A 14,812-nucleotide genomic window follows, 5' to 3' on the forward strand; every position below is an offset into this window, starting at 1 on the left:
TAGGTGATGCCCCGCTTGGTACCTGTTTAGTTCCCAAAATTTTGCAAAATTTTTTAAGATTCCCCGTCACATCGAATCTTTGGACGCATGCATGAAGCATTAAATATAAATAAAAAATAAAACTAATTACACAGTTTAAACGAAATTCACGAGACGAATCTTTTAAGCCTAATTAGACTATGATTGGACATTAATTGCCAAATAATAACGAATGTGCTACAGTACCATTTCCCAAACAATTCCGCCAACTAAACAAGGCCTTGGTACCCAAGGAGCCTCACAGGTACTAACAAAGATAGTTTCTTTAAATATGTATGCTCCATGAACTAACGATCATAAAGAATTATAAGTAATCGTACGTATCATATACTTGCAGGTACGAGGTACAAGGTACGAGCCGTACGCACCGTCGACGTGACCATACCGACGTTGGCTATACTCCCAATATGTTACCAACAAATCCAAAGAGATAGAGACGTCCGAGGGATCCTTACACTCCTGGGTCTTAGTTTGTTAGGTCAAACGAATATTGACGTCCGAAACTTACGGGATTATTTGGTTATGTTATGTCAAACAATGAAAATATTATGTGGCAGCTTGTGAACTTGCGCACGAACTTCATTTATTTGCTTCATATTCGTTTCTATGTGTCACGGCAGCACTGCAGTCATGATTAGCTTTCCTAACGTCCCAAGATACTACACAACAGATGAGCACCAAATAACAATTGAGGAACATATTATATATCTCCACAACCTGAAGATCATCCACCAGGAATCCAGGATCGTAGCTTTATAGTTGTATTTCTATCTATTCTATGGAGCTGAAAAGATAGACAGGGAGGAAGAGGCCAGAAGTCGAAAGCATCTGATGAACTTCCACGATGAGTGCGTACGTATATATCCTATGAGTTATTTAGGAGCAACACCGTGAGTCCACGAGTGCTTGTGATCGATTGATTCACCTATAATTAATGTGAGAGGCGTGTAAGGGGAAACTGAAGACCAGTCATTACGGTGGTTAATATGGGTGACAGTTAAAAGGAAAAACACATGAAACATACATCTGAAACGCGGTATAGGTCTCGGTAGTGGGTGCAATAGGTGGATGGCGCGTGGCCGCGGCGAGTGGCGCAGTTCCAAGCACGAGGCACGGTGGAGGCGGTAAACCGTCCAGGTACCGCCGCGCCATGCGCCGTGGCGCGGCACTGCCGCGCCAAGATAGGTGACGCGGCAGGCCTTGCCACGTCAACGGTCGCGATTCCGGTCGTCGCCACGTCAGCCAGCTGCCGCACCACCATACATAGCGTGGCACAGGCATTTGGCCGCGCCAGGGAAATAGGCGCGGCCAAAAGTGTTAGCTTAAAAAAAAAACTGATCGTGTTAGATTTAAAATTAGTTTTTAAAAAGTATTAAAATTAAAAAAAAAATCACGTCCTCACCCCGTGAAACACAGGTGCCCTGCACAGGAGGTAAACATGAGAATTACACCACGCAATGGGTGGGTGGGTCATCTGGCTCTCAACTCCTGCAAGAGAGAGTGAAGTTTGGTCAGATCAGCAGGTGCATGCAGGTAGTTTTCATCCTCGGGCACTACTATGTCGACATGAAAATGATTTCTGATGTACACTAAGACATTACGTTCAAAAAATGTACACCAAAACAGAGTAGTAGCTGTATACGGGTCGTCATTCATGTACTTTAAAAAAAAAAACAGACTGATCTCACCAGCTCTACTCATCTTGACACCCTCATCCTCTTTGTTTAACAACAAGGCTAATGTTTTTGGTGTACCCACAAACCCATATGCTGATACCTGCACTAAAAAAACACAGGACAGGGTCCTAAACTAAGGGAACCCTAATCATGGACTTCCTTTCCTTGCTTGTTTATTCAATTATTCCAGAATAAAATAGAGTGATTCGAAATTCGCATCTGGCACCCCTTAAATGGATGTTATTGGCCACCCACCGTATTGTTTAGTCTCTTTTTCCAGAACAATGTTGTTTCCAGAATCATAGATATTGTCACATTCTGATCAACCTACTTCCATGTGGAACATTTGTTTAATATAGTACTCTCATATAGTAGGTTAGCTCATCTGTTTGGTCAACCATAAATTAAAAATTCACCAAACACATTACTACAGACTGGTTCGCTGGTCTGGTTCAGACCAGTCGGCCGGCTGGTTCCCCTCTCGGTTTACTGTTCACCAAACCAGCCGAACAGTGTTTTTCTCTCACAACAATTCAGCCGGAACAGTGTTTTTTAGCCAAGTTTCAGACCAGCGAACGGGCCGTACAGCTCCAGCATCTGTATCGCTTATCTTTTCGCAACAAGGCAGATTGTATGGATATCGTATTTATATAGGGCCAATCAACTTGGCGATAATAATTGAACATTATTAGTGATCCTTAATAATACACCTACTGTGATCAGGTCCTTCTCCACTCCTTAAACATGTGCATTCTAGTGCAGTATCGCTCTTTTTTTTTGGGGTAAAAGCAAGCTTTATTAACTAGATGCAAAATTACAATCAGTTTGACTATTAATACAAATACCGAATTTATCCATGCTTATAATTTTCAACCAAAAAAATAGGACATATTCTGCACTGCTGAAAGCAGCCGATTGTGTGGAAAATGGGAAGCAGATGAAATTATAACTCTGCGAGGTGGACCATAAAAACCCAGCTGGTGTTGTTACTTGTTAGGAGAAGCTTACATATCCGTGACAAAACCCAGCTGGGGTTACATTATACTATCTGCCTACCTAATATATTCGTTTCGGGATGGTTACCAAACTATGGACCATATAGTTGGTTGGGTGGAGAGGAAATATCCCAAACCCCATTAGTTTTGGTTGGGGCCAGAATGATTGGGACTCCACACTCCACAATGGTCCTCCATATGCACTGTTTCTGGTGTCCTCCCTTATTTCTTTCCTGTTGTCATTGAGTGATCATAGCTCCAGATCTAACTCCAAATTTTGTTCTTTTTTTGTGGATGGGAAGGATAACTTGATTTTATACCTAGATTTCTAGCTGATTTGAGACATAAGGATATGGGTCTATACAGGTAAAAAACAATGAAAAACTGAGCATTCTAGATGAACAGTGCGTTTCAAAAAAACAGATAGATGAACAGTTTATAACTTTTGACAGTAAAGGAAATGCAACATATACGACAAGAGGTGTATTTCAAAACCAAACAATCCAACAATCGCAAGCTAGACATCAAACTGTTTTGTCACTCTGTTCTCCAATATTTGTCCATGACCCTGCGAAAAATGTTTTACAATACTTGTCCACCGAGAATGTCAATGGTACAGTTATTCTAGCATTTCCACTACTTACCCTGATTAAATACTCTGGTCAAAGAGAAGTGACTATATTATCAAATTTAATAAGGGTATTGATGGTCATTTTACATTGATTAAGATGTGACAAATATTTTGAGCGCCTAACCTTAGATAATTGTGGTGATTTTTTGTGGCATATGATGAAAATTTGTGGCGAAAACAAACATTCACGTGATCTTAATTGTTATTTCTAAGCAACAACAAGCTAGTTAGCTACAAATCGAGCTTAGTCCTGTCAGTTTGTTACCGTCTGATTTGATACATTTTTAATAGTCCCTCTTTTGTTTGGTGCACTTAGCTATAGCTAGTAAACCACTTCGGTTGTACCTTAATCACCATCTGACAAGTAAAAGGAGTGCAATCACCAAACAACGCGCTAGCATCATAACTTTTTGGTAGTTAAATGGTAGGCACTAGCTCTAGAAAGCATGAAGTCAGGCAAGAGGAGGGTAGGGAAATGGTTTGTAGCTGAGATGTGGTATTGGTTATGTGCATTAGTTCTACCTTCCACTTCTCAGCCACACACTTGTGGTGCAAGCCTCCTTGTGCAAGCTGGGCTGTTTCTAGTTAGGGGGAGGAGAAAGAAGGTAAGGAGAGAGGTAGGTCTAGGGGGTTGCTGTCGTCTCTTCAGGAAAGTCACGGCTAAAATTGCCATCCCCACGACACGGCAAAAGCACTAGCACGAATGGCGCCTATCCATAACTCCTCTGTCTGTCCCAACTCACTCTTTGTTGCCCCTGCCTACATGCCCCTTATAGGCCTGCATAAAGCTCCCAAGTCCCTGCAGGCACCATTCTTTTCACCCTTAATCTTCTCTCAACCTACCAGTCCTCTCGCATTGTTTAGTGCAATTGCCTATTATTGGATTTGGGGTGGTGTTAGTCTCAACCCAAATTCATCAGCTAACAGTTCCCATTTTCTGGCCATGAGTTCAAATTTCATACCAAGTCCTACTGGTGCTTCCCAAGTTATGTAAATAACAATCATACCGAAGTGCAAGAACCAGGTCTGGGAGTTTTAATTTATAAACTTATTGCCAAGATTAACGTTTGCCCTCAAAATCATCAAATTAGTACTGTTCCAGCTTCAACAGTCACTGTTGCAGTCTTTCATTCGGATTCTAGGATGACTAGAAAACCTTCAACACTAGCACACTGCCTGACAACCAGAGACTTTGACTTGTCTTCAAATAAATTGAACATGAGGTCAAATAGAAACCTATGTCCTATACCTATTCATATAATTCCAAATCAGAGTTCAACCGGGAATCAATAACATAATCCTTCATCATCGGAAATTCGGAATGAAGACATAAGAGATAAAGAACTGCATGAACTTGGACCCATTAAATAAAAGATGCTCTTCTAAAAATTTGGCATTCTAGCATGTTCAAAAGTTTTATTTCTTTTCCTTTTCTAAAAAATAAAAAATAAAGTTTAATCTGTTTATTTTAAAAAGGCTTAATTTGTTGTGTGAAGGTGATAATATTTTTGTATTTCAGCAGTAGTTATATTAATTAGCATCCTAGACTCAAAATGCTTGTTGCTCTTGTTCACTTAACATTTCTGGTTTGCCGTATTAGAAGCACTTTGTGCATAGCTACCATATAAGACTCAACGCTCAAGTTTCGAAGTAGTGCTTACATCGAACACAATATCATGCTTACCCTGTCCCATGAGCTCCTTTTCTTAGTGCGTCCACATCCACCAAAAGATGACATAAAAACCTTTCATATGCTCCTTTGACTCTGTCTGAATCTGTGAACCAGTGGATTTCTGCAAAGAAAGAAGAAAAAAAATCAAGATTCCACTATGTACCCTACATCAATTTTCTCAAAGAATTACCTTCAAATTAAAACAAAAACATATTTGGTTTACCAGGGGATGTAATTTCTGCAATACAATACCTTCAGCTGATACTGAATTAATGGCTAACTGGATGTTGTGTTATTTGGTCTGCTGAAGAGGATCAAGTTGTACAACTCCATCTTGATAAGGTGATCACCAAAATTGAAATATAACACAACATACACATTTAGGTTACCAAGGGATGTAATTTCTGTAAATACATCACTTTCGGCTGATACTGAGTTATTGTCTTACTGACTAATTGGATATTTGGATGTGGTGTTGTTTGGGGAAGTGAAGAGGATCAAGTTGTTCAACTCCGCCAACTTAATAGATTATCAACCGAAATTGAAATATAACCTAACAGACACATCTACTTTTACCAGGGGATGTAATTTCTGTAAATACAACACCCTTGGCTGATACTGAGTTACTAATTGGATGTGTTGTTTGGTCTGCTGAAGAGGATCAAGTTTTAGAACTTGATAGATTATCACAACCAACCGAAACTGAAATATGACCCAACATACAAATTTATCGGTATGAATGTTTGATCAGATAGACCCCTTGGCAAGCTAATACCATTCATTTCCATGTAATTGGCCCTCTTTTAACTACCACTAGACCAGCTCCTCGTTAGTTTTACAAATGTGTCCAAATAAAATTAAATGCACATTATTGCCTACAGATGCATATGTGATTAACGGTTGAACAACGGAATGCCCCAAGAATGCAGAAGCTCAAATTATTTCCTTATCAGTTTTCTGTTATGACATATTCCAACTACCATAATTGTTTAAAAGTATCCCCAGATATATTGTTGTCATCAAACAATTTGCATACATCACCAACAAAGATAGACAAACAGAGTCATGCTCATGTTAACAAATGTCATTCATGAACAAACTTCTCAGGTTCAGCTATGGTGATCTTAAAACCTTTATATCTAAATTCAAGCCAGAGGTAAGTATAATTCTTTCTTCACGTTTGGGCTTCCCTAATATCCCCACCATGTTAATAGGAGGTTACAGGCGGTCACTTGAGTTGACCCAAATCTCTATGGGAACATAAGGTCTGCAACTCTGCATAAGCAGTACTTGAGGGAGAACAATGGCTGTGGAGTCTGGACCCAAACACTCTTCAACCCATAATGTCACCGCATACAGGAAAGCAGACCTACATCTCTAATTGAATCAGAGATGCAAGCATCACTAAGGTTTGAATTTGGACCACTTACAATGGTGTGAACTGAACATCATCATGTTGGTACCTTTTACCAATCATCCCTGTTATGATTCACACAGAAACGGGTGATTAATCCATTCCGTCTGGCGCCCATGCCCATATATATAGTCTCAACACGGTTAGCACTGTCTTTGAGAGGCTTTTAATAAACCTGAAATATCCTCCTTGTATCAGAAATTTTGGTTAAGGCATCTCTCAAATTTCTCTAAGGAGCGGCAATAGTGATCATGGGGGTCAGAGGTGTTGTCACTGAGTCTTTTTACAGGAGCTTTTCTATCAGATATCAATCCAGAAAGAAAGTAAACAAGATTTCAAAAAGTATAAGGTGATTGGCAATATAGAAAACACAAAAAACATCGATATGTTTCTTATTATTTGGAACAATGTTCAATGAAGGTACAGTGGTATTAGCAAAGTCTATTACACCAATAAATGCAAACCTATAAAGGGCGTACCCAGTGCAGAGAGCTCCCGCTCTGTGCGGGGTCTGGGGAAGGGTGTCAGTGGCAAGCCTTACCCTCGCCTGTGCAATGCGAGGAGACTGCGACTCGAACCAGGGACCTTCCGGTCACAGGCGGTAAGACTCTACCACTTGCACCAGGTCTGCCCTTCGTGAAGAAACTAAAATGCAAACCTATGAAGAAACTAAAATAAAAAAACAGCATGCTATACTTACATGATGAATGCTAATGAACCTATTTCAAAAAGGACTGTAGGTTATAGCCATAAGCTATCTAGGTTATTTAGCATTGTATTGAGACAGAGTTGTCATCTATATTAAATGAGTCATGTTGGCATACAACTGCAAGACAACCATAATACATGAAACTTGCTCAGAAATTTGACTCGCACATATATGCCTCTCAAACTACCACTATATCATAAACGTGTGTACAGAACAGTGACAATCCCATCTTATAAATAGCTACAGCAGAGCATTATGTGGGAACAATTGTATAGTGGGCGAGAAGGACGGGCCTGGTGCAAGCGGTAGAGTCTTACCGCCTGTGACCGGAAGGTCCCGGGTTCGAGTCGCGGTCTCCTCGCATTGCACAGGCGTGGGTAAGGCTTGCCACTGACACCCTTCCCTAGACCTCGCACAAAGCGGGAGCTCTCTGCACTGGGTACGCCCTTTAATTGTATAGTGGGCGAAAGATTATAAACACTAAGATATAGGATCAATTAGAAGAGTAGAATGATGAAAATAATGTGCACTTGCAAAGAGAACTGAAGTTCATCCAACTCGACAAGTTAATAACATATACGAAAGCAACATAAGAACTACTGTACTTGCCTATTGCCTCTAATGGAACGAGAGATGTAAGCATCACATTTGCATTTCGACCACTTACATCGCTGTGAGCTTGACGCCCTGGTGTCAGTGACTTCTTCCCAATCGTCCCCCGATCGTGGCTTCGTATAGGTTACGATGAAGAAACTGGACTCATCGCCGCAGCCTTTCCTTCAGCAGCGCTCCGGCATTTCGTCGACCATCACGCCGGCCACCGCCACGGACGCGCGCGCCACCACGCGACAGATGTAACAGCACCTGGTAGCACACGTCCACAGCCTCCACCGTCCCTACCATTAAGAAAGGTTCGCCGCAACCCGCATAACGGGGCCGCGCCGAGTCGCCGACCGAACCCAGCTCCGGCCGTGGCGGCGCCCGGCAAGGCAGGCGCCAAGAGGAAAGCAACGCGACAACAACGGCACGCCCCATTACGTGACGGGCCGGGTCCACAAAGAGTTGGTGGGCTGTAACAGGTGAAGTCAGAACAGAATGGGGGAAGGAGAGGCCCAGGACATCCCAACGGCTAGTTCGCCCAAACGGCTAGCTCTCCAACGGTCGGACGACCCCAAGCAGATTCATATATCTCCTGCAGAATCCAATGCCTCCTGCTACCAGCGTACTGCCACCGCTCCGCTTTCCCGTCATCTCCCTATTGCTCTGCTGCTCCCTGTAATCGCCTCGTTTCAAGGCGAAGATGATGCAGCAGATGCAGCAGGAGCCGTGGAACGCCGCCGCCGTGGGGCTCCTCCGGCCGACCAAGTCGGCCCCCTGCTCGCCCATCAAGCCGGCGGCGGCGGCGGCCATGCTGCGGACCCACTCCGACTCCTTCCACGTCGCGCACAAGGTGCCCGTCGGCGACACGCCCTACGTGCGAGCCAAGCGCGTCCAGGTACGTGTATGCGCGCGCGCGTGCGTTTTTTTATTTCTTCCCGGGGGTGGGTTCGATTCGATCTGATTTGGGTCTCCTCTGAGGCGGTGCAGCTGGTGGACAAGGATCCGGAGAAGGCGATCGCGCTGTTCTGGAGTGCGATCAACGCCGGCGACCGCGTCGACAGCGCGCTCAAGGACATGGCCATCGTGATGAAGCAGCAGAACCGCGCCGAGGAGGCCATCGAGGCCATCAAGTCGCTGCGCAGCCGGTGCTCCGACCAGGCGCAGGAGTCCCTCGACAACATCCTCCTCGATCTCTACAAGGTTCGTGCTCGTCCTTCTTCGCCTCCCACGCGTCGATTACCTTTTGTGCACGTATGTGTTCGATTGATGCCTCTGAGACGGTACTGAATTTAAGTGCGCTCTTGCTGCTGTCTTGGTGCGCAGAGATGCGGGCGGCTGGACGACCAGATCTCGCTGCTCAAGCACAAGCTGCAGCTGATCCACCAGGGCCATGCCTTCAACGGCAAGCGGACCAAAACGGCGCGCTCTCAGGGCCGCAAGTTCCAGGTCACCCTCGAGCAAGAAGCCACCAGGCTCCTTGTAAGTGCACACATTTCTCGTAATTTCTTGAATCCATAGCTTCAGCTCAAATATTCGATCACTCCATGCCTCCATCTTCAACACAAATGCTCAATCTCTGTTCGCTGATGATGATCAATCTTGCCATTGTTACTGTGCAGGGTAACCTGGGATGGGCGCTGATGCAGAAGGAGAACTACAAGGAGGCGGAGGGGGCGTACCGTCGGGCGCTGCTCATCGGGCCGGACAACAACAAGATGTGCAATCTCGGCATCTGCCTCATGAAGCGGGGCCGCGTGCTCGAGGCCAAGGATGTGCTCAAGCAGGTACGCCCCGCAGCAGTCGACGGTCTGCGCGGCGCCGACTCTCATCTCAAGGCCTACGAGCGCGCGCAGGAGATGCTGCGGGACCTCGAGACCAAGCTCATCGGCCGCCCGCGGGCTGACCAGCTCGACACTAACTGGCTCTTTGATGCGCTGCTGCTGGGGTCGTCCTCAAGCATCTGGCAGCCGCAGCCTTGCATCGACCACTTGCTGCCACCTCCGGCTCCAGCTCCGGCTCCAGCACCAGCCCCGGCGCCGCGCGACCGCTTCGCCGACGAAAACGCCAGTGTCAGCAAGAAGCTGGCGGCGATCCAGGCGAACATGCTTAGTGTGGACGCGCAGCCCTTCTACTCTCTGCGGGTGCCGCCGCTTGCAGCGAAGCCTCATAACACGCTGCCTCAGCAGCAGCAGAAGCCACACAACACGCTGCCTCAGCAGCAGCAGCAGAAGCCAGCTCCTGTCCATGATCCCTTGGGCAACCTGAAGCGGACACGGTCCGGCAATTGCATGGACAAGGCAGGAGCAGTGGTGGACAAGGAGCAGAGCATCGACGAGAACAGCGGCAGGAGGAAGTCGCTCTCAGCTGAGGACAGATGGCCAGAGCTGCCCGACCACAGCGCATTCGACGAGGCCCTCGTCGCGGCTGTCCTGGGCCCAGTGCTCGACGACGAACCTGCTGAAGGAAACGGCCACGGCAAGCTGCCGGCGAGCTGCGACACGAGCCCAGCGGTGAAGGAAAAGATCGGCAAGAGGCTGAGGATCTTCCAGGACATCACACAGACAGTGGACAATTTCTGATTCGTTTTGGTTTTCTTCACTTTCCTACTCACAGCAGGCAGGCTTGAGGTGGCAATACAGAGGAGAAAGGGCTTGTTCTCCTGGGAGCTCCTGTCTGGCAACTAAATTAATCAGGGATTCAATTCGATTTTAATTTGATGCTGATTTTAATTGAATTTATTAACACACCAAAATAACAGCAGTTTCTTTTGTTCGCTTCTTCAGCTTGACACTTTAGGAAGCGTGTACTTCCTTTGACACAAGGCTCTCTCCTTGTAATAGAAGTGGACTGCATCTTGTTCTAATTTCGTTTCTTTTGAAATAACAAAGTTCATTTGTGCTTATCCGGTGACTCATCTGTTGTTTTGACTTTCACTGCAATCGTGTATGCTGTGCATTCTTCCTGTGTCCGTGAAATTACGGAGCAAGTTAACTATTTTAACAAAAACATTTAGATTTTTTATTCAAACATTGGAATTGGAAGGTGATCGAAAACATCGAATTGAAAACCACAACCTCTCCATATCTCTAAAACAGAGTATGAGACAGTCTCAAAAGGTCCGGTCCATTTGATTTCTAACACTTTTCCCCTAAATCGATCGTAGCTTCTTCAGTAACCCGTTAATATCTCTGAAAACAAAGTGGAAAAATTGAGGATATACCACGGAAACTCCTTCAACCTGAAAATGGACTGGACCTTTTGGGAAACCCATGCAAGTAGGATTGCACAAAAACCTTGTCAAAAAACATGGAGAGAAAATATATAATAATTTCAGTTATTGTCTCATTGTAACTCACATGAGAAAACCTTAAAAGAAAAAACGCAAAAACCTTAGGTGCTGTTTGGCTCCAACATTGCAAACGGGAATGTAAATGGGACCTTATCACTGTGCGAATGCTTCCAGGTAATAGACACCGTGGATTGTTTGTTTTCATGAATGCAAATCGAGCGGAGCGGCCGTATCAGTTAGCGCCAGGTGAGGAGCGGTACCTGCATTTCATTGACCAGTAACGGTTTGCAGTGTTATCTATTACGTACTAGCCAAACCAAACTGGAACAAGCGCAATCGGATTGCATCGTGATTTGTAGTGGGAAAAATATGATGAGGAATGCATATCATTGATATTTTTTCTCAAAAACTGTTGGAAGAAAATAGCAGGTGTGACATATGTTCTTATACTCCTCAGTCCTAAAATAAATCAACTTCTAACTCAAGTGTTACATGTTATTGTTCACCTGAGGACTTCACTTGTACCTTGCAACTCTCAAAGTGGAATGCCAATTCCATGCGTATGGACTTACTCGGTGAATCTGCGAAGTTATCGCAAGATTACTCTTGTAAGATATTTTATTTTCCACTATGTTGCAATTTATGGGGAGAAAATATTTTTGGGCAATGACAATACAACCAAGACTATCTTCGTGGATAATGGTTGGTGATCCAATGGAATTACATACGTGTGAAGCTCCAAAATGATATGTGGAAGTAACTGTTAGAGTCTATTTCAATGACTCGTGTGAGGATACTCTACAACAATGAAATTAGTATTGGGCCCGGCGTTGTGGGATCAAATGGCCATTATCTTGATGTACCACTTAGGTTGTGTCTTAATTTATGTAATTATAGATCAAAATCTTTTAGTGCCATATGGATATCTATGAATATCCTCCTTGAATCCCACCTTGCGGTGTTGTAGTAGTTATGTTGTTTTTGTGCTAGCAAAGTATCTGCTAATGCAATATCAAGCCCATTTGTGATTTCCAAGATACATGAGCGCTTTGATGGTAGTATGCTTAAGGTTGTCATCCCACGATCTAAATGGATACCGGTCCATTTTTACAGACTGAAAGACCACAAGTCCTTATACTAAGACTTAAGCATAACTTGGTTTTACCGAAATCTTTCATTTCAAATTCTGTGTCAAAGGTCAATTTTGCATGTGTCATTTAAAACTCCATAATCCCCAAAAACGCCATCATTGTGTCAATTGACAACAATGGCATTGGAAAGATTCCATGTAAATTGCAAGTGGTAAACTTTTTTCTAAAATGGTTACTCGGTTATTTGTATATTTTGCTATGTGTACAATCCAATTTGGGGCATTTGATATTCCTTATGCAAGTAGGTAAATTCTGTAAGTGCATAGAATATTGTTATAGTATTTCACATGAGAGTATTCCAAAAAAATGCATTTTTATCCTTAATTAGGTCTGGCTAGAGTATTGATAAATATAGTTTTTTTATTATATCACAATCAACTACTAAAGTTTAATGGGATCAACGATAACAGATAGTAGTGTAGCAATAGAAGAATACAAATTAAATAAAAGACAAATGCATAGCTGACTATGAGTGAGTAACTAAGGTTCCTGGGTTCTTGTCTATAACTAGACCAGCACAAGACAGAACATGTAACCATGATCAAGACAACATAGTGAAGATTAAACTTCAAATCATCAGACATCCCTGCCCCTCATTGATGCACAGAAGGAGTGTGTGTGTGAGAGAGAAGGGCATTTTGGTCTTTGTATAGTAGCTTTAACGGCTTTTAGTCCCTGGATCCAAATAGGTATGGACTAAACTTTAGTCCAGGGACTAAATAGAACCAAACCGGCTCTAAAAAGGAATCAACCTCTGTAATAATGCAGGCAACCTTTTGGACGGTGATTTATTTTTCACTAGTCAACCACAAGACTTCATAAAGCTTCCATGCAGATTTGATGCCCTCAGAAGACACTCTATCTCCATCATAGGCTACGACTACGATAGATCATAGGAATCGAGTTCACACACTGCCAAATCCTGAAATGTGGTCACATTTTGCCCCAGCACTTTGCAAAAGTGCACTAAAAACCACATAAGAAAAGTTGTTCGTGAGGCTCAACACTTCAGTCAAGATGGGAAATCTCGAGATGGAGCCAGCCAAAGAAGGTTAATTCCAGCGTTCACCGACCTCAAATCTAGTTCGGTGTGCAGCCAAACCCAACACTGTGTCAAGCAGGCCCTGAGTTCTTCAAACATAGACCTCTAAAAAGACTTGTACTTCGCATGTTCGTGGTCCCGTGTTTTCCCAAGCCTTTTGCAATCCATGCGCAGAGAGTTCTCGGACTCTTCGGCGGCTATCCTCTTCTTCTTAGAATCATCATCGAGATTAGTAGGAAGTGACGGAGCCTCTAGACCGTGCTCTCCAACTCACTCACCAGCCCGCCCCATTTGTTTGAACTTCTTTTTCATGTCAGCCAACTTCTCTTCCTTTCTCCGAATATCGGCATTGAGCTCGTTAAGTGGCACGTTGTTCAGCTGCGCCAGACTCTGCAGAATTTTGCACCAAATGTCAAGAAAAAACAATTGAATCAATAGTGCGGCACGCGAAGCGAGTATCTACGGTGACAAAATGAAAATAGACAGCATCAACAGGGGCGTTGCTATTAATTTAATACGAGTGTTCGTATTTATCTGGATTTAACAAATTTATTTTTTTAATGTCATTGTCTAGATCAGTCTTTTGGAGGTACTTATAGAAATAGATTGTGTACGTGTGTTACATAGGAGGTGAGTAAGCGTCTACGTCTATACCATGTCTCATGTTATGTAAAATGATAGTGCTCTTAACGTTCGTTGGTTTCATGTTTGGTATAGCAAGCTTTCAGCCGTGGACTGAGAGACTGTTTTGGAATATAGAAATTTCGCAGAAATTGTGCAATAATTTCACATAAAAATACAAAAATAAGGAAGAAAATTCTCATGTTCCACGCCTCGAAACTTGACAAACCTAGGATTGCTCAAATGTCTGTAGCGCAGAGGCCGTCCGGCCGAACCCGAACCATGCCCTTGGTTAGTTTCCCAAAATCCAAATTTTGACACCATATAAAAAGAAGATTCCCCGTCACATCAAACTTGCGGTACATGTATGGAGTACTAAATGTTAACGAAATCAAAAACTAATTGCACAGTTTGGTTGTACTTTGCGAGACGAACGTTTTGAGCCTAATTAGTCAATAATAGGACAATTATTACCAAATACAAATGAATGTTACAGTGCACTACAGCGAAAGCAAATTCCGGCGGCCCCAACTTTGCCAGCCAACTAAACGGGGCCATATCAGCAGCGCGTCCCCCCAGGTTGAAATCGCAACGGTGGCGGTCAATCATCAAAAGCCGTCGCCACCCCGGAGCGCGCCGCCTCTGCTGAGCGCACCCACCGCAAGGAACTGCCAATCGCGATCGGGCAGGGCATTCTCTCAGTCCGCTCCCAGCCTCCTCCAACGGCAACAGACCACCACGGCCCCGTCCCTTTCGAAGTGCTTTCTGCAAAAGACGCGTGCCGCGGCTCAAAAACAGCAAAACCGAGACCCAGAACGCCACTGCCTGCGGTGCGGCCCACCAAAAAGCCGCGGCCTCCCTCCACGCCCGCCAGCCGCTGAGGCGGAGCGGCACGGCACGCAGCCGGGTCCGCTCCACACCCAAACGCCGAGCCGAAACCGGCCCCCGGCCGCACACACGACCGAAGCCCCGC

General features: G+C 44.3%; 1 protein-coding gene and 1 long non-coding RNA gene across 2 annotated transcripts; one reads left to right on the top strand and one right to left on the bottom strand.

The window, feature by feature from the left end:
• Positions 1 to 1,446: 1,446 nt before the first annotated feature.
• On the bottom strand, positions 1,447 to 7,940 carry LOC136546663 (uncharacterized). Its single transcript, XR_010781413.1, has 3 exons — positions 7,804 to 7,940; positions 5,026 to 5,134; positions 1,447 to 1,527 (listed from the first exon to the last, which is right to left on the bottom strand). It is a non-coding gene; the product is annotated as an uncharacterized lncRNA (long non-coding RNA).
• Positions 7,941 to 8,366: 426 nt separating this feature from the next.
• On the top strand, positions 8,367 to 10,604 carry LOC136546662 (protein POLLENLESS 3-LIKE 2-like). Its single transcript, XM_066538627.1, has 4 exons — positions 8,367 to 8,631; positions 8,724 to 8,936; positions 9,060 to 9,215; positions 9,356 to 10,604. The coding sequence occupies exons 1-4, from the start codon at positions 8,437 to 8,439 to the stop codon at positions 10,313 to 10,315; spliced, it is 1,524 nt and encodes a 507-aa protein (XP_066394724.1). The 5' UTR covers positions 8,367 to 8,436; the 3' UTR covers positions 10,316 to 10,604.
• The last annotated feature ends 4,208 nt before the right edge of the window (positions 10,605 to 14,812 follow it).

The sequence above is a fragment of the Miscanthus floridulus genome, chromosome 3 (genome assembly GCF_019320115.1).
Source record: "Miscanthus floridulus cultivar M001 chromosome 3, ASM1932011v1, whole genome shotgun sequence".
NCBI classification, from domain to species: Eukaryota; Viridiplantae; Streptophyta; class Magnoliopsida; order Poales; family Poaceae; genus Miscanthus; species Miscanthus floridulus.

Bases quoted from the DNA above. Each gene is read 5' to 3' on its own strand.
- LOC136546662 (XM_066538627.1), top strand. From the start codon at position 8,437: ATGATGCAGCAGATGCAGCAGGAGCCGTGGAACGCCGCCGCCGTGGGG. The intron at 8,632-8,723 runs GTACGTGTATGC...GAGGCGGTGCAG, and splicing joins TGCGAGCCAAGCGCGTCCAG to CTGGTGGACAAGGATCCGGA. The intron at 8,937-9,059 runs GTTCGTGCTCGT...CTTGGTGCGCAG, and splicing joins TCCTCCTCGATCTCTACAAG to AGATGCGGGCGGCTGGACGA.